Raw genomic sequence first — 23,829 nt, 5'->3', positions numbered from 1 at the left:
CTTCCTAATATCTAACCTAAACCTATCCTCCCTCAGCTTGTGGCCATTGTTCCTGGTGACTCCAAGGGGGGCCCTGGTGAACAGACTTTCCCCGAGTCCCTGCTAGTGGCCCCTGATAAGGTTGTAGGTAGCCACAAGATCCCCCTCAGTCTCCTCTTGCGGAGACTGAAGAGATTCAGGTCCCTCAGCCTCTCCTCATAGGGCTGGCCACGGAGACCCTCAGCCATATGAGTGGCCTCCTTTGGACCCTCTCCAGGTTCTCCACGTCCTTCTTGAAGTGCAGCGCCCAGAACTGGACGCAGTACTCCAGCTGTGACCTGACCAGCGCTCCATAGAGGGGGAGCAAGACCTCTCTGGAGCTGTTAGTGATGCCCCTGTTGATGCATGACAGGGTGCGATTGGCTCTGCCTATTGCTTCGTCACATTGGCGACTCGTATTCATCCTGGAGTCAATCATGCAAGATCCCTCTCTATTCAAGGAATGAAGAGGAAGAAGTGCAATTAAAGCAACGTGAACAGTTTAAATATGGGGGATTTGGCCATATGTTACTAGGTCAGTTAGGCAAACAATTTTTTATTTTTTTTCCCTTGATCTCTGGTGAAGGTGCCAGACTAAATGATAAAGCAGCAGAGAATGTGCTAGTCAACAAAAATGTTGTATAATACTAGACATGCCCAATGTTGTACAATACCAGACATAATGTACATATTTCAGTGGCATTTAGATCAATCCATAATGTGGGTGTTTCAGCATGCTGCTGAACAGTCTGTTTTGGGTTTGCTTTTGAGAAACTTTTTATTCATTGCCTTTTTGTTTTGTATTCCTGGCATTCAAAATTATTGTCCTTTCAGGTTTGTGGGTGGTTTTTTTTTTTGGTGAGGTTGGCTGATGCATTTCAGCGTATGAATGGAGGCATTCTTGGCTCTGAGATTTCTAATAGTTCTTCAAGACTGATCATTATGGCAGAGAAGAATTTTTTCTTTTATTGGTCATAATGTAGTCTTTGAGTTTTTGTTTTTTATATGAATATATCCTGTCTTGTTTCAGCACATCCTAAATTACTTTGAAAACCAGTAATCCTGTAGGGAGAAGTAATGGCATGTTGGTACCAATGTTTCAATATGGTCATAATGAAATCACCTGTTTCTGCTTGAGCAGGTTTTTCCTTTGGGATGTTCCCATGATGAATAGGTCCAGTAAGATGGCCACGTACAGGTGTGGAGAGGGTTGTCTGACTAAGCTGTGATGTAACTCTTGAGACAGACCTGCAACTAGGCTAATGTGCTTTGCCCTGCTCTATGAACATCTATGGAAACAGTCTGGGATAATGAAACAGATATTGCTGATACCTCTGTTCATCTTAATATCCATAAATGTTCCTCATGGTCATCTGCCTTATGATCCTTCTATTTACAAAGCAGGATTGAGTTTATGAATCTTAGCAGAATTAACCATAAACCCAGTTTTCTTCAGATGTGGGTCTCTAGCACCTCTTCTAGGAAATCCCATGTTTTTAGGCTGTTCACAGAGAATCGGAATGAGATGGGAATGTGGGAAAAGCAAGACTGATTAACAAGAAATCTTTAACCGTTTTAGAAAAAAATTATAATCTAGGCAAACTTGAAGCTTTATCAAGAGAGTTGAATTCACTTGTACCAGGAAAATAATATTTTTATATAAGCCTTCTGCTAGAACTGTGTCCTGTTTTAGGAGGCTTTCAAATGCATCAGTTCTGTCAGCTAGATCCTATGGGAAATGGTTTAAGATTTTTAAATTGGAACTTCCATTTGTGGTAAATTGAACAAGTATTAATAAGTTTGTGTTTTCTTTTTCCCTTAGAATGATTGTCTTGTGAAAGTGTGGTACAATACAGAGAGTTGGCGATCAGCAGTAACACCTCCAGGTGCTACTCCAGAAAAACAAGCATCGGAAATTGATTTTTCATTTGTTTATTTGTCCCATCCTCGATCTGTAAATGGATTTTCGTGGCGGAAGACAAGCAAGTACATGCCACGGTCAGTAAATTGACTCCTGATACTTGTAAATTGTTGAAAATGGAGTGAGAATTTGTAAAACTTTGCAAGGTTTGTACTGTCTTTACCTAAAAAATGGAATTCCCAAGTCTCCTGTGAAGACGTTGGTCTAAATTCTCTTTAATTCCCTTCCTAATTCAGGAGTACTAAATTGTAGCTATTTTTTCTACCTGAATTTACCCTGAGCTGTCCTTTATGCTTCACATTTACCTTCTGTCTGTGTTCTTATATGGCACTGTTAAAAAGAGTAACATTTTTATTTCCCTACTGGGAGAAGGCTGGCTTGTGATTTTTAAGATGCATGTATAAATACAAGAGAGGAAATGTGCTGGGGGGAGGGGCAAAATTAATGTATTCATTTATTATCTTTGAACATGAAACCCATCTTTTTAGCCTGGTTCTTGCAAGAAATTATACCTACGTACGTTGTAACAGAGACCTGCAAAATGTTATAATTTCTGCAGTATCATTAGCATAACCCTATATCGTGTTCGCCATCCATATGTTTGTTTACAGCACTTCCTCCTTTGGTAGTCTTCCAGAATCTGATTGAGTCAAAACTCCACTTTGTGCATGCCCTCTTGCTTAAATATGCAAACACTCTTGTATAACTCTCATGTGAAAGATCTACGGATTATCCATCCACTTCAGTGTCCAGGAAAGAAATAAAATTTTGTTTTTAAAGTCTGAATATATCAGGATGACTAAAATTATATCATGGCCTAAATAAAATAATCATTCATACTTAATGTGTTTTCTTTCTCTGTCCTTGTCTACTACTTGGACTCCTGAATCCTTTCTGCCTCAGTCAGTTCTCAGCAGTGCAGCTCAAGCAGTTTTACTGGTTTTGCCCTTCTCTGTTGTTTACTTAAGCTATGTACAGATGTTCAGTTTTTACGGGGAGAATCACTCTTCTTCTAGTAGAAACCAGAAGTGGACAGACATTTAGCCTGTTTTTATCCTGGAGAAAAAACGGCTGCTTTGGGAGAAAAATAACCCTGAGATGAGCAGGGTTAAGTCACTCCCATGAGAGTTTATCCCAAGAGACACTGAATGCTTCCTCCTGGCTTCCCTCTTGGGGACCAGGAGGGAAGCTAGGGAAAAGGCTCCTGTGGCTTCTTGGTATCACTCTAGTTTTAAGAAGCCTGGTGATAGGGGGCTGGGGAAGAGCTATTTCCCCCCCCACCCACCACCCCTTTACTGTAGACCAAAAGGAGAGAGGAGGGAAGGAGTAACGCTAGCTGCTTCCCCCTGCTTCTCACCATGGAGTTCCCAGCATGAGACGTTTTGCTGCACTCTTGTGGCAAAGTTCTTGGTGGAGAAGCAAGCAGGGTTTCCTGCTCTGCTCAGTTCCTTCATTTGGTTCCCAGTGCCCATGGAGTGATACTACCCCCTTTGGCTTTCCTTTGCTCTACTCTGCTGTTCAGCTAAACAGCAGCGGGATGGAAGGGAAAGGGGAAAGCAGGTGGGGGGAACTGGCTGGGGAAAACCCCCCAAGCCTAGCTTCTGGCTGCACTGGCTTTAAGTTACTGCATGAGGGAGGCAAGGGGAAGCCGTCTGGTGAGGACCTGGGGTCTGAGAGGCTCTCCCTGGGGATGCAGGGCAAAGCCCTCACTTGCTTCCCACACCAGAATCCCAGAGGTGTACGTGGAGTGGGTGCGGTGGATTTTCCCCCCTCCTCCATCTGCTTGGGTCCCTGTACTTGGAGCAGAGTGTAGAGGAAGCAGTGCTGTGATGGGGAGCAGAGCAGAGAAGCAGCTACTCCATGCAGAGGGACTTCGCTCCTCTCTCCTAGACTGGTCTGGAAGGGAAAGGGAGAGACGAGGCCCCCAGCCCCTTCCCCAAACCAGGGAAGTGGGTGGCTTGAGAGAGGAGATTGGGGGGCTGTGCCTTGCTGCTTCCTTCCCCTCCCAGACCAGTTTGGGAGTGGAGAGGAGAAGAGCAGCTATTGCTGCTCCTTGCTTCTTCCCCAAGCCAGGGTAGTGCTTGGCTTAGGGCTTTGCCCCAGTGCTCCCTCCACATTGCTCTTGGAGACCAGGAGTGCAGTGGAGGAGGCTGTTACCCTAACACAGTTCCCTAGAGTCTGGACTGGGATAGGTCTGAAGAGTCTCTCCTTGCTGCTCTACTTCCTCCGCTGACCAGGAGGAATGCAGCAGGCACTGCTCTGCTTGCCTTCCCCAGACCAGGATCACCCCAGTTTTGGGAAGACGGGGAAAATGGGAAAGGGAACAACGGCAGACTGATCATGTGTGCTGCTCCCTCTCCTAGAAGGATTTCTACCAAGGGAAATTTCTGAGCAATTTTCTCCAACAGAAATGAATATCTGTACACAGCTTTAGTTACTATGATGCCAAGTACTTCTTTCTGTTGCATCTACTAAAGCCTACTTGAATTCCATCTTCCATAAACAACCTTGTACTCTGTCATGGTGTCCTTTATGTATAGTAAGTGTGTTCAGGCCCTGGCTTGCAAGCTGCATGCAGTGCCTGGAGGTCTTTTAACACCAAATTGAGTTGGAGTGTTTGTGCAGATCATTGACTTGGGGTATACACTTCTTGAATGTTTTGTGGTACTTAACTGTGTCAAGATCTTGATTTGTAGCTAGAAGGGTTAAGTGTGGCCATCTCTGACAGAATGCCCTATTTAAAGCCACTACTTCTCATTGTCCTCAAATTCAGTTATAACTGCTTTGTACTGTGATGCTTTTATCAATTTGTTGTCTAATATATATACACACATACCTACATAAACACACACACACACACACACACACACAGTATGTAAACTATTTCTCAATAATAAGATATTTACAATTTGACTTGGGATCTGAAGTTACAAAACTAGCTGTATAACTCTGTGTTCCTGTGCCTTTTTTTCAACGTTGTTCAAATTTCTTAGCTTTTGTTACATTTCCTTATAGCATCCTGTTTTTAAAACATGGGTGTCAAAGATATGGCCTGTGGTCTGGGTTTGGACCACGGAGCCCCATCATCTGGCCCCTGGGTCTCAGAGTTGACTCGTGTATGGTGCCCACCTTGGCCTGTCCAGGACTGGCACCTCCCCAGCCAGTCTGGGACCCATGCTGCACTGTGGGTGGTGCCTACTCTGGCCTAAGACTTACACTACATGCAGCCCACAACCTAGCTGGTCTGCTACTGCACTGCACATGGTGCCCACACTAACTGATTTAGGACCCACGCTATATGTAGTACCTGCCTTAACTGGTCTTGGTGGAGTGGAATCTGGCATGCTGGGTGGGAGGGGAGAGTATGGGGATCTGTGGGTTCAGTGCAGCCCATGGGGGCAACCTACACCATTTATCTGACCTATAGACCTACCTCTAGCCAGGGGCCAGATGAGTCTGACACTCCTATTTTAAGATAAATCATAAGCTTCTCTGAGTAGTGAATTTGATCTACACAAGTTTTTACTTAGCCTAACACTATTTAATGGATCTTCTGGGATAGCTGGATACTGTTATAATACAAATAATACTTGGAGGAATACAAATAGCATAGAAGCTACGTTTTTGAATTGCAGTTACAGCTTTAGTATTATGCTGTATATGGCTTTGGGCATAAAAACTCTACCTGTCCACATCATAGTTTCCATACCTGCAAAATGAAGGTCTTAGTGGCATGCTTACTATTAATTAATATCTGTGAAAAAGCTTTGAATAAAACAGTCAACAAACAAAAACTGTTAAACTATTTCTCTAGTCCTGGCTGCGTGATTAGATTTCTGTGTTAGAAACCAAGTTTGAGACTTTTATAAAGGTATTCATTTATTTTTAAAATAGTTTTAGATATTAAAGTTGAGCATATCTAGTGTATCTATGTGCTGTTGAATCTTAATAAAATATTTTTCTGAGGGTATTTTGTTTGGATAATGAAAGAAGAACTTTTTCTTTGTTTTAGTTTTTTTGTTTTTGTTTTGTTTTACTTAATATCTAAATTCTACTGGTCTAATTTTGGAATTTTTTTCTTTGAATATTCTGATGCTCATTATGTGTACCTGACTCTCACAACTTCTTTAAACTTTTTTCAGTGGTGCTGTGTGTAATGTACTCCTGACTTGCTGCAAAGATAATGTGTGCCGTCTCTGGGCAGAGACTTTGTTACCAAATGATAGTCTATTGTATGGTGGTGAATACAACCATTGGACTGAACCAGTGAACTTGACCAATAACTTCAAAAGAAATGCTTCTAGTAAGGAACGAATGCAAAATGCCTTGGAGGTAAGAACCACAGAAAGTACGACATCAAGGCTTGTCAGCTGGGGGTACGCGTACCCCTAGGGGTACTTAGAAAGGTGATAGGGGGTATATGCAGGGAGGCAGGGATGGAGCAGGGTGTAGGGGCAAGGGCAGTGGTGTCCCTCTGTGGGGGCAGGGGGGTTGCACATGGCGGCCACTGCTGCCACCCACCATCCTGTGCTACTACCACCCACCACCCTACACGGCCACCTTCCAGGAGCAGGGCTAGGGAGGGAGGGCAACGGCGCCCCTCTGTGGGCTGCACAGATGCTGCCCATCCACTGGCTCCACAGGCTGTTGACGGGCAGTGCACAATTGGTCAGGCGTGAGGCCCATCAACTGGCCATGGAAAAGTGGGGCGCCTGGGGCAGTGAGTAGTGCTGACAGCCGCTGTGTGTAAGCACCTACCCCTCTGCATCCAGCTGCCACCATCAGAAGGGGTACACATGTGAAAAAAGGCTGAAAACCCCTGTACTACAGAATAAGCAAGCCTTAGCATCTAAAATGTTACCCCGGGTCTGCAATTCCTTGCATAACAGCCCTTCCAAACTGATTTTTAAGACAAATGGAGGTGTCAAGTGAAATGTCCTCCCACTTCCTTTTTTTTTCCTGCTGTCATAACCCTCTCTTCTTTAAGAAGATAAGTGTGAATCCATAGGTCTTGCAGGGTAGAGGTAAAAAAAAAAAAAAATGGAATGGTACCTTCCCATGTCCGTTATGGCAGCAAGATAGCATTTGAATATATTTTTCCCCTCTCTCAAGTAGTGCTGATTTTTTCTGAGGTAAAGTACTCTATAACTTCTGGGAACAAGATATATGTAGAGGAGAAGCCACATGCTTGTGTGTGCATCGGGGTGGGTAATTATTTTGGCTCATGGGCCACAGAGAGAGTTTGGACAAGTTGTCGCTGGCTGTATTTTGCTTACCTGTGGTATAGATGCTAAGGAATCTAGCACTGGGTACCTGTAATATAAGCTGTGTAGATACCTCAGAGGTTGTGGAATTAATAAAATAAGGGTGCTATTGATGTGGGCAGGTTCTGCATGGGGATATATGCCTACCAGGATATGCTGCTGTTGCTCCCACTACTTAGTACAAATATCAGTTTGGTGCAGGATATAGCTATTTCAGTGCTTATATGAAGGGACTTAAATTTTAAAAATTGTTACAATTTAATTTCAGTAGTATTGTAGGTAGCCATATCCCATCTTTAAACTGTGACGGTTTTCCTTGAAAAAACTTTTTAAAATTACTAGGTTTTTAAAAAATCAATTGTGCCTATAGTGTAAGAATAAAAATATTGATCCTACCCATGGAGTCTTGGTTAGAGAACATAAGAACTGCCATTTCTGGGTCAAACCTTACCTGGTATCCTGCATCTCACACTGGCAGAGAGTAGATGTTGGAAGGGAGAGTGAACAGGGTATGACTAAGGTTTTCCTCTGTTCCTCTCCTACTTGCAGCCTCCAGCATTACAGGAATAGAAAGTTCTGATTCTGAAGCTTATACCCATCTCATGAGGGAGGATCTAATTGTAGTTTGTTTCTATTATTCAACTATTTGAATACCTTGTTTATATTTTCCATTTTAAAAGTGCTGTAGGGTACAAAACTGTGCTGTTTGATTTAGTATAGTATGAGGCTATAAATATTTTGCCCAATACTTTGGAATAAAAAAAAAAAATCAGAATGGTTGTCCCATCAATGGCATGACAATGCTTAAGGGCCTTTGTAGAAGATTCTAAAGTCATCTTTCTACCTTCTGTTCTTTTCTTAATAGAAAACTTGTTCAGAATAGTATATTGTGTAAATTAACCATGTTTTCTCTTTTTAAAAGCTATTTTAGTTTAGAATACCACATGATTTTTCTCTTGAGGAAAAACTCTATAATTTAAAAAAAAAAACAACAACTTTTTTTATTTTTTCCTCCCCAGTTAAATCTGAAACACTTCCGGCGAGGGAGGAGAAGGTCAGGTGCAGTCACAGCCCATACTGGATACTTACCACATCAGCAAGATCCTCATGATGTTCATCGAAACACTCCTTTGCATGCAAATGCACTCTGCCACTTCCATATTGCTGCCAGTATCAACCCAGCTACAGGTAACAAAGAACAAATAAGAATTTGCAACAGACCTGTATATTTTACCATGTGTATATGTATCATGAGTCTGTTGATATGACCACAGTAGAATTTTTCTCACAAGATTCTTGTTGCTTTCATTGCTTGGATGGTTGTACCTTGAAGGTAACTGTTGCATATCCCTTATTTTTCGTGTGCCTGAATTTACTCTAATACAAATGTTGAGAACTTGTAGTTGCAACCAAAGTAATTGGAGAGTGCTGGGAATGTATAAAGTGGTATATAATGTTAAGCATTAAAAAAATGGGTTTTGGGGTTTCTCAAACTGTGTAACCCAAATTGAACACTTTCCCATCTATAAAAGACAAAGTTCCTGCATTTTCAAGTTATGTACAGCTGAGTTAATATTTTAAGCACTCTAATATTATAGTGGTGAACACCCTAGAAATGACAGAAGAAACAGTAATTCTGTCTTCATAAGTGCTTAATATGCTAAAAATAAGGCATGAAAAATAGCAGTGAAAACTGAAGGTAAAACCAAATTTTTTCCAGTTATTTCTCCTGGACACAGAGTTCAGTTGCCTGATATCACAGGCAATTACATCATCATATATCCCTTTTCATAAACTGATCAAGCTCTATCTTATAAGAAGGTTTGGATCCCATATCCCTATAAGGTGATTATAGTATCTTTGTCTAAGGGATGTTTTTTTCTAATTTTTCAGCCTAAATTTATTCATAACCAGTTTATATCTACTGGATCTTGTGCCTGACGTGCCTCAGAGCTTAAATAGTTCTTATCCCTCCCAGGCATTTTACCCTTTCATTTATTTATGGGCAGAAATCAATATTCCCTTTCAGTTTTTGTTTTCCTACACAAAACAAGCCAACTTACAATTACTCTCCTCTTTTAAGATAGAATTACCATAGTTACCCTTTGTACTACTTCCATTTTTTCACCTTTCTAGAACAGATGAAGTCTCACCAGCACCTTGTATTGGCTTTAACGTTTCTCTGTCTCTACTGGGAATACTCTGACTAATGCGTCCTAGGATCACATTTTGTCTTTTTCAGTAATGTGGCATCAGATATGACGCAGCCATTTTGTGACCAGTTAATATACTCAGGTGTCTTTTGTGTCATTCCTGACTGATTAGGATCGTATCTTTATAGTAGAAATGCTTATCCCTAAATTGATAATCTAGTGTATAGTACCATTACATTCAATTCAGTTTCTTTTGCTGCTGTTCTGAAGGCCATCTGATTCTTCTTCTGTGATAACCTGATCCTCTGCTCTGTTGAAGTTTCCCACACTATGCATATTAGTTCCTGCCCTCCCAAAGGTGCATATTTGGCAGACTAAAAGGTTTTTTCTCTGATCTAATTAAGACCAGGAGAATATGTGCATTTTTTCAGACTTGAAGGATGCTAATCCAGCATCCCCAGATGCCACCTCTCACTCAATTTCCTCCACAGTGGGATGTATACTCTCTGTTACTAGGTGTTGCACTTCAGGGTTTATCCTTCTAAAATGTAAATTTGTCTTTATCTGGGAGGACCTTTTCTTGAGTAGACACACTTCTTTAGATGCTAATTCTAAGCAATTACTACGTTTCAGCCTTTCCTAGGTGCCAAAGAGACTCATTATCATATTTTGCAATCTTGGTCCTGTTATAACATTAAATAAATTCATATTATATCAAATACAAGAATTCATGCAGACGTAAGAATGGTAAAATTGACCACAGTTTCCTGCTACCCAACTGCAGAGATTATGCATGCCATATTGGTAAACCAACCTCAAGAAATCATGTGTCACCACCCCCCACAAAACCATAGACCTCAGCGGGGTTCATGGCAATAGTTCTTTTCAGTAACATCATGAGCATTGATTTTTTTCATCAATGCCAGGTTAGTCTCTAAGGTGTCTCCTTGCCCTGTCTTTTGCTATCAATGCCAAGTGAACACCATTCCACCTCTACACTACGTTAAGAGCTGGGTTTCAATAGAAAAAATAACATGGGTTAATGTAACTATAGACTGTATGATCATGTGTATGAGCACAGGAACAGCAGAATAAAACTGCTTCATTTTAAGTCCTTGATTTTTGTACTTGAATGTTATTTTTCATATCTGTTTTGTTTGCAAAGTAAAGAATTGTAAGTATTCCTATCATTAAACTGGTCAAGTTTGACCTCATAAGGTCTGTTAATAATGACACTCAGCTATTTATCTAGCCCTCTTTCCCATAGCTTATAAATATATTTAAAACAGATAATTCTGATTCCAAAGTGTGCAGTAATTACTGCACAAGATAAGGCATCTGCTTGGAACGGAAGACTAATTTATGAGTTGGTAAACTTTAGTTGGAAGACAGGAAGGAAGACTGGCTTTCTTTTCCTATAGAGCACTAATTCTCAACTGGAGTGCCACAGTATCAGTCATCTTACCCTTGCTAAGAAATCATCAGTGACAATCATCACTACAATGTCAAGTTATTCTATCTAGTTTGGTCACCAGAAGTCTTCACAGCTGTGGCAGTACAGAACTCCACACACATCAATTTTATCTTGTGTGGAACTCAGTACATATAATTTTTTTTATAGTGTGCCATAGTCTGCAGTGTTGGATACACCCCAAGTTTCTCAGAGTGGGTTGTTATGGAATACAGAATCACAACCTCTATTCCACAAGAGATTGTTGAGATACTCAGCAAAACCCCAGTAGGGGAGTTTTGTTCTGCCTGGCAGTGATAAAATTGCCAGAAGTATAGTAATAAGTCATTGCATAGTGGTGTAACATGCCCTTTTTATACTAGATCAAGGAAAACTTTACTGGGCCATTTTCTATTTTGGAAATAATCTTTTTTTTTTTTTTTAATCTTAGACATTCCTTTACTCCCTTCAATCACGTCTTTGAGTCTCAGTGAAAATGAAGAGAAAAGTGGGCCTTTTGTTGTGCATTGGCTCAACAATAAAGAGTTACATTTTTCCTTGTCCATGGAAGTATTTTTACAACAGATTAAAAAGAATTTTGAACAACATTCTTCAGAAACCGGCACTGAAGAGTCTAATCAGATAGATGGCAAATCAGATGAAGGTAAGATGCATATTGAAGATAATGAGATGCACTATATAGTCTAAGGCAGTGGTTATCAACCACTTTTGTACCAGGACCCATTTGTAAGCATCAGTGGCCTATCCTGACCTAGTGCCCCTCACTCCTGATCCACTGCCCTCTGTCCCTAGGCCCTAGCATGTGGGGCAGGGTGGGGTGTATGTAGGGGCATGGGGAGGCCCCAAGCAGCCCTTTGCAGGCTGGAACTCTGCTAGCCTGCAAGGGAAAAGTCATGATTTCCAACATTTTTCTCCTTTAAAAGAGAATCCATTTTTAAAGTGTTCATGACCCTTTCATATATTCTTGTGACCCATGGGTTGAGAAATGCTGGTCTACAGGCCCCTTAAAAAAAAAAAAAGAAAAAAAAAAAAGAAAGAAAAGTAGGCACCCTGAAGTTGCAGGTAAACATATACAGGAATTTTCGGAATCCACTTGAATGCCTAAATACATTTTTATAATGTATGGGAAGCATGTGTAATTCGCAGTTTCAGAGTTCTCTTTGGTACAAGCAAATAATATTTGTTTAAGTTTTAACTTACTTGATTAAGTTGATAGTATTTTGCAAGTGTATCATGGACTGACAGGCTTCTGGGAAAGAAAATTTTAATTTCCTTGATCAAGTTTATCAAAATAGATCTATAGAAGTTAATGCACACATTTAGGAGATAAAGCATTCAATGTGTTACCGGATATTGGCAGTGGTCTTCTAATTGTAAGTGTATTAGTGTGGTCCTATAAGCACCTGTTGGCTGGGAATGGAACAGTGGAATAAAGGAAAATGTGTAAAGAGCTCAGAGTTCTGTTCTGTGACTTCTTAAGTTAGGTAGAGAGTTCATGTAAATTCTCAAAAGCTTGTTTTTTCATTAAGTTTACAAATGGCTGGTGTAACAGTGTTTTGTTTTTAAAAACACTCTCAACCAGAGGACCACGTGCTTTATTTCAAGGATATACCCTCTGGTACGGCAAAATATCCATTTTCTTGACAGTAGTGTCCATTACAGCTCCTCATGTGCTGTGATGACACTAACTAGTTGAGATCATGCTTTGTTCCTTTATCTTCTGCTGCCTATATTCTTCTTTTCCTGCAGCTCTGCAGGCAGAAAACCAAAAGTGGTCTCCTTTGTCTAGTAGTTCAGCATGTGAGATTTTAAAACAGTGTTTTTAAAACTACTTCTAGCATGATTCTGTAAGTCACTTGAGTAATGGAAATGAGTTTTGCATTAGTGAAATGTTAACAAAATTTGTGGGCTTGAGGGGTTTGGGGTTTTTTTTGTCCCCTGTCCCCCTGCACCTCCTTCAGCCACTGCTGGAGAGTATTTACAGCCAAACACATATTGTTTGCATATAAATATTTTAAAATTTAACCAGACACATGTATTGCTCACAACTTGTAGTGTTCACAAAGCTAAAATGTTGGTCTCAAGTTTTTACCTGTTTAATTTAAACTGTTACTTGGCTGTTCTAGTGTTTTAAAATTTGATTAACTTAAAGCCAGAGAATAGGAACTTGATGTGTTTTATTCTTGAGTTCTTCTGCGATCCCAAGTTTGCTTGTTTGTTTGTTTGTTGTATTTCTCATGAATGTTTATTATGACTGTTTAAAAAAAGAAAGAACATACATTCTGGTATACTTTTAAACTCGTATTTTGTTTATCAATTGATTATACTTAAGAGTACCCTTCTTGGGTGGGATAAATATTTGATTTAGTGATTAAATCCTTGACTTTTTTTAACTTGTTTAAATCTTGTTTGTTTGGTTTGTTTTTTAAGAGTAGTTTAAAGAGAGGGCCTTGTATGACCTGCCAATTTATTATGTATATGATTTCTGACTTTCAATTATAGCTTGAACGCATAGATTTCTTTACAGTTCATGCGTTTCCCTCTACTAGAAGCTGATGAAAATGTGGAGGATCAAAAAGCAAACCAAGAAAAGAAGGAACTGAGTGATGAAAGAGCTGTTCCGAATTCAAGTTTTGTTCCTTTACCTTCTGCTGCTATTGATCATGAGATTGAAATACTACTGACTGAATGGAGTAAAAATGCTGACATGCTCTTTAGTATTCATCCTATGGATGGTTCATTGCTGGTATGGCATGTGGACTGGCTAGATGAATACCAGCCTGGTATGTTCCGCCAGGTGCAGGTACTATTGTTTTTCTGGATTAAGATATGTGCTTCTGTTCAGTTAAAGTATGTTAATATCTACCTACTAATATGTACTTTATTTTCTCCTCCCCCCCCGCTTTAACTCTAGGTATCCTTTGTTTCAAGAATTCCAGTAGCTTTTCCAACAGGTGATGCAAATTCTCTTTGCAGAAGTATAGTGATGTATGCTTGTACCAAGAACGTTGACTTGGCTATTCAACAAGGCAAACAAAAGCCACCTGGCCTTGCACGCTCCTCATCTATGCTTATCTCTTCTGGCCACAGTAAATCGACCAACAGTTTAAAATTAAGTATCTTCACTCCTAATGTTATGATGATTTCCAAACATGCAGACGGTTCTTTGAATCAATGGCTAGTCAGTTTTGCGGAGGAATCTGCTTTTTCAACTGTGTTGAGTATTTCGCATAAATCCCGATATTGTGGTCACCGTTTTCATCTAAATGACTTGGCTTGTCATTCAGTACTACCATTGCTGCTTACAACCTCACATCATAATGCTTTAAGGACACCAGATGTCGATGGTACCAAACAGACAAGTGACTCTTTAAATTCTGGCGAGTCTCAGTTAAGACCTCAAAATACAGGAACTGCAAGTGTAACGTCCCAAGATCCCAATGCCATTTACAGTGAGCTTATTCTTTGGAGGGTTGATCCAGTTGGGCCTTTATCCTTTTCTGGTGGAGTTTCTGAACTTGCACGAATAAACTCTCTTCATGTTTCGGCGTTTTCGAATGTGGCGTGGCTGCCTACCCTTATACCCAGTAACTGTTTAGGTGAGTGTTCCATCTTACTTTTTGTAGTGTGTTAAAGTTGTTGGAGTTAAAAGTAGTATGGACAAAAAATAAACTAGTATGAAGAATTTAGGATGTTGAATTATTGATCTGATGGTTTCTAGAGTGTTGGTTTTCTCAAAAGTAAGTTCAAATACAATACAAATATGTGCAAGTCACTAGATGTTTGTATGATATTTACTTTGGTATTTTTGAGAAAAATATTATATTCTGCTTTCCCCTTTTCTCTGGTGCCATGTATACTTTTAGTGTTATTGGCTGGTAAGGACAAGGTCACTTCTCTTCGTCTACAAACGTACAAGCTAAATTATGTAAAATAAGCATATAGTGTAGTTCTTGGTCAGAGAAGAGGGTGGAGTTTAAAACAATATGAACAAGGAGGGCTGTGTGTAGGGGGAATCTTGTTTTCTTTTGTTTTCTTTATTTTTAGTAAAACTAAGTTTGGTGTCAAAACTGTCTGGTTCTTTCATGTACATACAAGTAAAATCACCTGAAATAAAGTTTTGTTCTCCTTTAGTATTAAATAATCTTGTTTCGCTAAAAAGTGGGAGGGCTGATGTTCATTCAGCTAAATTTTGCGTTGATTGCTAATTCACATTTTTTCAGGGGCCTACTGCAATTCTCCGAGTGCTTGCTTTGTGGCAAGTGATGGACAGCACTTAAGATTATATCAAGCTATAATAGATGCTAAGAAACTTCTTTGTGAGCTCTCCAATCCTGAAATTTCTGTAAGTGTAAAAATATTTATTTATTTATTTGGAGTAAACATGTAAACTGTGCTGCTTTAGGTGGAAAATCAATAAAATGCTCCTTTTGCAATCACGTTACTACCTGGAACACAAACATCAGATTAGACTTACAAGTTTTGATCATTTTTCTTTAATAAATATGTTGCGGTGATTGGCAAAAGTGGGAATATTAACCCTTGTGGCCTCACCAAATTGCAACCTAAACTCGGTACTGAAAAGTATGTATGTGGCTGCTCTTAACTGGTCTGTGTGCATTGTAATACAATTTTCAAGTCAAGGTGCCAAGTACCTTATTACCATCATAAAAATAGGCAGCCAATTTGCATCTTTTTTGTGATCCATATCCTACAGAGGGACTATTTAAAATAAATAAATAAATTCACCCAGTTTATATCAGAGTTTCCATAGAACATACATTAAGCTTTGATTTAATAAACTAAATTATTAACCCTGACTATGAAGAAATTAAATGTAAGCAATAAAACTGTTATGGCAAAATGTAAATTTGTTGAATATTTGTAATTTTTGTTAATTTTACTGTTGACTTCAGTATTACTTGTATTACTATTTTTTTACAGAAATATGTTGGTGAAGTTTTTAACATCATAAGTCAACAATCTACTGCTAGGCCTGGATGCATTGTAGAGTTGGATGCCATTACAGAACTTGTAAGAGACTTTTCTGTATTCACTGTGCATCACATGTGCAATTTTCTTCACCTGTTGATGAAATCCTCAAAGATTAATTCTTACAAATGTTTATTTCACACTATCCTCTTGACCTAGTTTTTGCTGACGATCAGAAAGAACCTGGATATTATATATATTAGAAAATGTTGCTGTATCTGAAAACTTTTTGAAATGTAATGTAGGAATAACTCCTGTGATGAGAGATTTGAATCTTATCTCAATCATATTTTACAGCATTCAGCTCTTTAATTCATCTTTTATTTAGCGTGGCAGAAGAACACAACTTCTTCACGTTTTTCACGAGGACTTCATTTTGAATAACCGGGAGGAGAAAATGTCTGGAAAGAAGAATGATTTATCAGAGTCTGGTAAATCAGCATTACATATCTAATATAGTAAATGGTGAAGAAGGAATTGGATATACTAACTTGTATGAGAATTGGGGCTTATTGCACATCTTTTCTGTGGCAAAAATTATACATATATTTTACTAGACTATAAGATTAATATATTGAGATGAAATAACAGGTAAACAAATTATTTTCCTCTTCCTTGATAAAGTAACATTTCCCAAGTGCTGAGACAGAACAACATTGTGTCCAATACCCATCAGATGCATTAAGAAATGTACTGAACTACTGATGGCATTAGAGCAGAGAAAGGTACTTGCTGAAATAATTTGTTTATAAGGTAAGACCCATGCCATAGGATCTGAGAGAGAGAAATTTTAACATCATGGTTCACTATGGTGGTCTAAAAGTCCACATAAGTATTTAGCCACTATTTTCAAAAGTTGGCAGAAGACATTATGGAAAAATGTCACTCCCTTCAAATTACATAACCGTTCCTTTTGAGCTGTACAGTAAGTCAGAGACTTCCTGTATGGTATAAAATGATTAAATACAATTTTAGTTACTGTATGCTCCTTTAGTGATGGGTCTAAGAGGTTCTATGTGTGAAGATATTTCTAAATCCACAGAACTGGCTTTAGTAACAAAAAAAGAAATTATAAGTGTGAACCACTTCTATACTTCATAACCTGCCAGTAACTTGTTAAATATAGCAGATTTTATCCGGGGTACATTTTTTTTCTTTAATTAAACATACAGTTGTCTTCCATAATTATCGTCCCGGGTATGATCATAAACTGCATCCGATCGAGGGCCTGGTAGCAATGTGGTGGGGCCTGCTTGTGGCAGGTAGCGCCTATAAAACACCACAGTATTGCAGCCCCCAAAGTAATGTGAATATAAGGTGCCTTGAACACTAGCCCCCACTGCCTTGTGAGTACTTGGTTGAAAAAAAGCTAAAGGACATCACCTTGAAAGAAACATGCTCTTGCTGACGTGCTAGGCAGTACTTACCTGCTTCTCTCTGGCAGAAGCTGCAACTATTGAGGTGCTGATGTCTGGATTTAATCTGGCCTATTGATTCTATCAGGGTGGATTTGATTTTAAATCAGAATTGATTTAAACTACAATTTAATCACTGGTCAGGAAGCCTCGATTTATTCATTGTTTTCAACAAAAAGTACATTCTTGTTTGATATAGGGCTGATGTGTATGTAGTCAGGTATGTTATCTCTGGAGACAAATCCACAGGTTGAGAACTGAAAATAAGTATTACAGAGATGCTTAATGGGATCGTGTAGACTGAGCACTAAGTCCCATTGAGTAGAGTGGTTTTCTTTACTCTTTGCTAATCTATAGAGGAGCCTCTGGGAACCCAATAAACTTGGGCCCCTAATATAGTCTATGGCCTATTGTGACTTATTTCTATTTTTTTTCTGAAATGTTACATGAATGCGTTGTCTCAAACGGTATATAATTAGAAATTATAATGCCTATTCCATGATGAGATCTTTGAGCTTTAACATACTTTAAATTAAAACTATCTTTCTATAAGTTTTTTTAAAAAGCATCTTACATTTTTTTTTTAATCGATTAATTTTTCTTTTTAATATTTTATTTATCTTTAAATTGTTTATTTTTATCCACCCTGGATTCTGTTTCAGTGGTCTGAAGAGGAGGGATGGTAGGTCTTGGACAGCTCCACTCCTCCGTACTTTTGCCTAAGTATATACATCAAAGTTCTTGGTGTGATGGTTGCAGGACTCCATATAAGCATGTCCTTTTAGGTGAACATCATGATCCAGGGGGTTGACAGCTGCCTACTATTACTAACTCTCAATGTTAAACTTTTTAGAAAGCAAATAAATAGGCCCACAAGCTTTTCTTTGTTTGTTTGTTTTTTATTTTGATCCTCTAGTACAGTTATTTTCAGTTAATGGACCATGAAGGTATTGCAGGTAGACCAGAGAGGCAGATGCAGGGGGCTGGAGGTTCATTTAAGTGCCAGGCAGCATTGTGCTGAGAATTGCGCTGCTTACGTACATGCTACTTCCCAAATGAGGAGTAACAGGAGCTTTTTAAGTGTGATGCTGTTGGCGCTGCTGACAAGCAAGGCTTAATTGCTTGATGCTGCACCTAGTGTTTCCACTCAGGAGCTAAAGTGTAATTGGGTGTCCTCAGCATGGAATGTCTTCAGGACCATCAGGATAATAGGCTGTTAGAGAGAGGCTTGCTGTGGGCAAAGATTGTATTAAAATCTTGACATTTTAATTTCTAACAGGAAACTTGCAAAATGGATTCTCAGAAAAATTTTACTTAATAGTAATTGAATATACTCAAAACTGCTCATTATTACACATGTGGAACTTACACTTGAAGTCCATTCCAGTGTCAGTCGGTAGGTTATTCTATGTTTTAACATAAAATTGAGTTTAAAAATGTTGATTATTTGCAAGTATACGTGTAATCCATTCTATTTTTTAGTTGTATTTTTATTTTTAAAGTATCTTGAGTTGATATTAAGGGAAATACGTTACAGGTCCAAGAACAGCATTAATTATGTCCAGTTTATGTGCTCATGTTACAATTATTTTGTGTTCTGGGGTTTTTTAGGCTTAGTCTAGCCCAAACTATGTATTTTTGAGTGGTTTCTAAAGAAGAAGAAAATCCATGCACCTGTTTTTAAATTCATGGTAACAGGTGGAAATTAAGTTTGTTTTTTGCTTTTCAATTTAAAAAAAAATGCAGAGCAAAAGCTGTTCAAGCTTACCCTCTAATTAGTGACAGAAGTCTCTTCTGGTTTGAAGAAAAACAGTATGAAAATATAAAACCTTTAAGAACCTGTGTACTTTAGAGTGTGTGTTTTAATACTTCAGAATGGGTGAAGCTTGAAAGAAGGTCTCTCTGCCTCCTATTAAACTGGGAGTAGTGTTGAACACTTCCATCTGTGCAGTCAGACTAGGTCAGTAATACTGGTGGTGGTTAGAGGTAAGATTCCTTCAGCTGGGTGGGTGCTGACAATGCAGTTTGATATCCCAACCAGTGCTGTATATAATGGCAAACGTAATAGAAAAAAACAACAACATTCAAACCATAGCAGTGTTGCATAGCAAAAGAGTTGTCAATATATTTCTTTCTCACTTGTTGTCATGTGTCCCGTTGCCAAGTCTTTTATTTAAGAGGGTACTTCATTCTGCTGAGCAGGAATCAGGAGAATAAATTCAGTGGATCTGTATCCACTGATTCCTTCCTGTGAAACCCTTAGCCTTAATTTTTGCAGAAGGGATATAATAAAAGCACAACGCCTTTTCAGGCAACATTACTATTGTATTTTAATACAAAAAACTAAAGTTATCCTAAACTTTCTTTCCATTTTGATTAATGAATTGAAGTGTTAACTTATGAGAGAGCCAACATATGTATATGTATTCACACTCTTGGATAGTTAAGCATAGAAAAGTAGGGTTGGAAGGGATTTTAGGAGGTCACTTAATCCAGCCCCTTGCTCAAGATAGGATCATCCTCGACTAAACCATCCTAGGCAAGTCTTGTCTACATACAGGCATATATGTGTGAATTTTACAAATGCCTTTGATTAGAGGTGTGCTTGGGTTTTGTCAAAAGTTGTTTATAATTAAAGATATAAAGACTTAGTTTTTAATTAATGCATTTTTCTTTAGTTGAGAAGAGAGCCTCCAAAAGAGAGCCTGAAACAACAACGCATCAAGAAGACCTGCATTCCTCACCTACAGATCCAGAAAAGGTCCAGTCTCCCTTCACACAAAAATATCAGGCCTGTAAAGCAAACCTTCAGAGCACCAGTCGCCTTACTCTCTCTTCAAAAATGGTTTATAGTCAAGAGTTGGGTTTACCAGAAGGAGTGGAGATAATAAGTGTTAAGCCATCAGCAGGTGTGTAAACTAAAATAAGAGGTAAAACTAGTCTGTTTCTGGGGTTGTTGTTAGAACTTTAAACAGAGATAAATTAATAGTGCGGTAGTTTGCCTAAGCAAGTGTATATACCTTCCAAATCTGATTTTATATTAAATTAAGTAGTCACTTTTTAAAAATTGTGTTATATTCATGCAACAGAACCCTTACAGAAGCTAATTAATGATAAATGTTTCTTTAGATTAAAAAAGTTGAGAACTACTAGACTCAAGGCACCCCTTGTTAGACTCAGGGTGCCCTTCGTTAGATTTAAGGCATCCCTCAGAAAATGTCAGCTCTTAGTTTTCACTTGTTTCACTACATAAAAGTACTAGAACTTTTTTTTTTGCAAAGAACTCAGAAAGACCACAACAGATCATAAGGTTTTTGACACTTGATTCCTATTTGAAATCTCTGGGTTTATCTTGTGAATCATGTGTAGGTGTCTGCACACCTAGTAGTGCTAATACTCTGTGGCACCCCATAGTACCACGGTAGGAAATCACTGCTTTAGAACAAGGTTTTATGTTTTTCAGTGTGAAAGACATTATAGCATTGGCTGTATTACTAATAATGAATGTAGTGTTAAATATAAAAGCAAAAATAATATGTAAATACTGTTAATACGCATTTATTGCCTATGAATTGCATTTATGCTTTTAATACCAAAACATTTGTTCTGAGCTAGCTTAGTGTATGAATTTCAGCGTGAATAGTGTAGGTCTCATAGCTGTCTGCCTCTGTGTATTTTCATAAGACACCAAACATATTCAGAGATACAGTAGAAGCTACAGCATTTCTGAAAGAATTTCTCTGGTGGCATTTGGAAAAATGTCTGGTAAAAGATGGCTATAGATTTATGAACAATATAACAAAATTAATTTTTGTAAATCTGTTGCAGCTTGTACTATGCAACTTAACTGATTTATGAAACATGCTTAGTGTGTTTCAACTTCTAACACTGCTGATGTTGATTATTTTTAAGTTTATTACACAATTCAGCCATGAGCCCCCAGGTGCTGATTATTTGATGCTGATTTTTATCCTTGATGTGGATTGAGTGCAATTAAGATTATGCCAAATCTCTGTATCATGGATTTAAAACAAAATGGTTGTCTCTACCTTTCTCAAATGTCAGTATAAATCTGTGTTCTGCTAGTTCATTTACCTCTTTTTGGCATCCCTATGACTATTCTTTGCCAAAAAAAAATTACAAATTACAATGTATTTGTTTAACATTGATTTCCTTTAAGAAAATTTGTATCTATATTTATACATAACTTGATGCATAATTGTATGATTGCTTATTGAACCTCTCTTTATTTATTTATTTTTTTATTTTAGGACACTTGAGTTCATCTTCCATATATCCAGTTTGTCGTGCCCCTTATCTACTAGCAACTTTATGCTCTGATGGCAAAGTTAGGTTCTGGAGATGTAGAGTGACGGATTCAGTAGCTTCTTCCATGCCAGAATATAGCAATGTTATATATATGTGGGAAGAATGGCCATTACTTATCGAGGATGGATTTCTTAGTAGTAGTGCTGTTAACGTTCCAGGAAAACCAATTGAAGTTAGCTGTGCACACACAAATAGATTAGCTGTTGCATACAAGCAGGTAGTCCCTAAAAATAGTCGCTTTTCCCAAGACTTCATGATTGATGTTAGTATTTTTGAATGTGAATCTACAGGAGGCTCATGTTGGATTCTAGAACAGACTCTTCATTTAGATGAAATAGGCACAACATTAGATTCTGCTATAAGTATTGACAGCAATTTAATGGAGTATAATAAACAGGAAGTTTGTTTATCTGGTAATGGGAAAATTCCGTCAAGCACAAAGCACTTGGTTCACTTAGACTGGATGTCTAGAGAAGATGGTTCGCATATCCTAACAGTAGGAATTGGATCAAAGCTTTATATGTTTGGTCAGCTGGCTGGAAAGATGCAAGAACAAAATGGTGTGGAGAGTGTCGCTTTGCCACTATGGGAAACTGCAAAAGTTACACCCCTTTCTAGGTTTGTGTTGTTACGATGTGTGGACTTAATTTCTTCAGTAGAAGGATCACCTCCTTGTCCAATTTCTTTGTCTTGGGTTCGTGATGGCATTCTTGTAGTTGGGATGGATTGTGAAATGCATGTTTATTCTCAGTGGCAGCCTCCTTCAAAACAAGAGACAGCTGCTACAGACTCTTACCGTGGAAGCACACCATCTATAACTAGCTTAATGAAACAAAGCCAGTCAGCTGGTTCTGGCCTTCATCCACCAAAGCGAACCTTAACCAGATCCATGACCAGCCTTGCACAGAAGCTTAGTGGAAAGAGAACAATATTTGATATCCCTGTGGATATGGAAGATTCTGGACTTTTTGAAGCAGCACATGCATTATGTCCCACTTTACCTCAATACCACCCTTTTCAGCTTTTGGAGCTCATGGATCTTGGTAAAGTGCGGAGAGCAAAGGCTATCCTATCCCATTTGGTTAAATGCATTGCTGGGGAAGTTGTTGCTGTAAATGAATCTGAATCTAATCATGATCGGCGACTTAGATCTCTCACAATCAGTGCTAGTGGAAGCACTGCTAGAGATCCCAAGACATTCAACAAAACAGAAAATACAGATTACACAGAAATAGATTCTGTTCCACCACTCCCTTTGTATGCACTGCTTGCTGCAGATGATGACTGTTCCCATTCCTGTTCAGAAAAGTCCAATCATAAAAATAACTTAAGTAAACAAAATGATGTACCAGATGACAATTATGAAGATCTTTTTCAGAGCTCCAGTTTAAGTACAGATAATCTCACCATGTTTGAGGCAGATGAAGATAATACAAAACCAAAGGTCATTGATCTTTCTCAGTATGGCCCAACATACTTTGGACTGGAACATGCCCAAGTTCTTTCTCGCCACTTGCTTCATTCAAGCTTACCAGGTCTCACTAGGATGGAGCAGATGTCATTGATGGCATTGGCAGATACAATTGCCACTACTAGTACTGATATAGGAGAAAGCAGAGATAGAAATCAGGGTAAGCTCTATTTCTACCAAATGATCAAAAATATTTTTAGATTTCACAAGCTTTTTAATATTTTTTTTTTGTATTATTTTTGAAGTATCTTCCTAATGTATTAAATATATTCTGTTCAACTTTTATGAACTGGGGAAACAGATTTTGCCATTTATTATTTAAACTTTTTAAATATCAGATGTCTTAATAAAATCTTATTTTTGAAATTACCAGTTAATGAAATTTGGAAGTATTTTAATTGCCCAGTAATATCATGACCCATAGATGGGCTCTGTGAGGGGCCAATGAATCTTGCCCTGCTTTGGATTTGAAGTCTTTGCAAACATGACTATCTAGACCTGCTGTTAAAGCAGTTTACCATGCTCTTGTTGGAAAGTTCTAGGATATGTTTCTGGAGTGCCAAATTATTTTTGCAGTTTTAATTTAATGAGCTTATTAGGAGCTTTTAGGCTCTTGTATGGTTTTTAGTTTGATTGTACATCTGATTTTTAGGGCCCCTAAAGCTTTTGCAAGTGGATGATTTTGTCTAAGGAAATAATCAGAAGTGGTTCTCACTGAGGAGTTAACTCACACTGTCCTAAGAATGACCTCTCATTTTTCAAGGTGGTTTTGATTTGTGTGGCTCTTCTGCTCTT

General features: G+C 38.5%; 1 protein-coding gene across 4 annotated transcripts in view; it reads left to right on the top strand.

Annotated features, from left to right (window-relative positions):
- DMXL1 (Dmx like 1) overlaps positions 1-23,829 on the top strand; it is a 135,339-nt gene that overhangs the window by 42,723 nt on the left and 68,787 nt on the right. For all 4 annotated transcript variants that reach the window (XM_019554955.1, XM_019554953.1, XM_019554954.1 and 1 more), the window contains exons 7-18: positions 1,841-2,016; positions 6,082-6,271; positions 8,223-8,391; positions 11,258-11,470; positions 13,377-13,630; positions 13,742-14,426; positions 15,051-15,172; positions 15,772-15,861; positions 16,148-16,250; positions 18,514-18,630; positions 19,913-20,143; positions 21,506-23,194. In XM_019554955.1, the coding sequence (XP_019410500.1) occupies positions 1,841-2,016; positions 6,082-6,271; positions 8,223-8,391; positions 11,258-11,470; positions 13,377-13,630; positions 13,742-14,426; positions 15,051-15,172; positions 15,772-15,861; positions 16,148-16,250; positions 18,514-18,630; positions 19,913-20,143; positions 21,506-23,194 (4,039 nt within the window). The remainder of the gene's footprint in view (positions 1-1,840; positions 2,017-6,081; positions 6,272-8,222; positions 8,392-11,257; positions 11,471-13,376; positions 13,631-13,741; positions 14,427-15,050; positions 15,173-15,771; positions 15,862-16,147; positions 16,251-18,513; positions 18,631-19,912; positions 20,144-21,505; positions 23,195-23,829) is intronic.

Source organism: Crocodylus porosus, unplaced genomic scaffold (assembly GCF_001723895.1).
Source record: "Crocodylus porosus isolate Cpor-Errol unplaced genomic scaffold, CroPor_comp1, whole genome shotgun sequence".
In the NCBI taxonomy this organism is placed as follows: Eukaryota; Metazoa; Chordata; order Crocodylia; family Crocodylidae; genus Crocodylus; species Crocodylus porosus.
The sequence above is the reverse complement of the archived record's forward strand: the minus strand, read 5'-3'. Positions and strand labels throughout refer to the sequence as shown.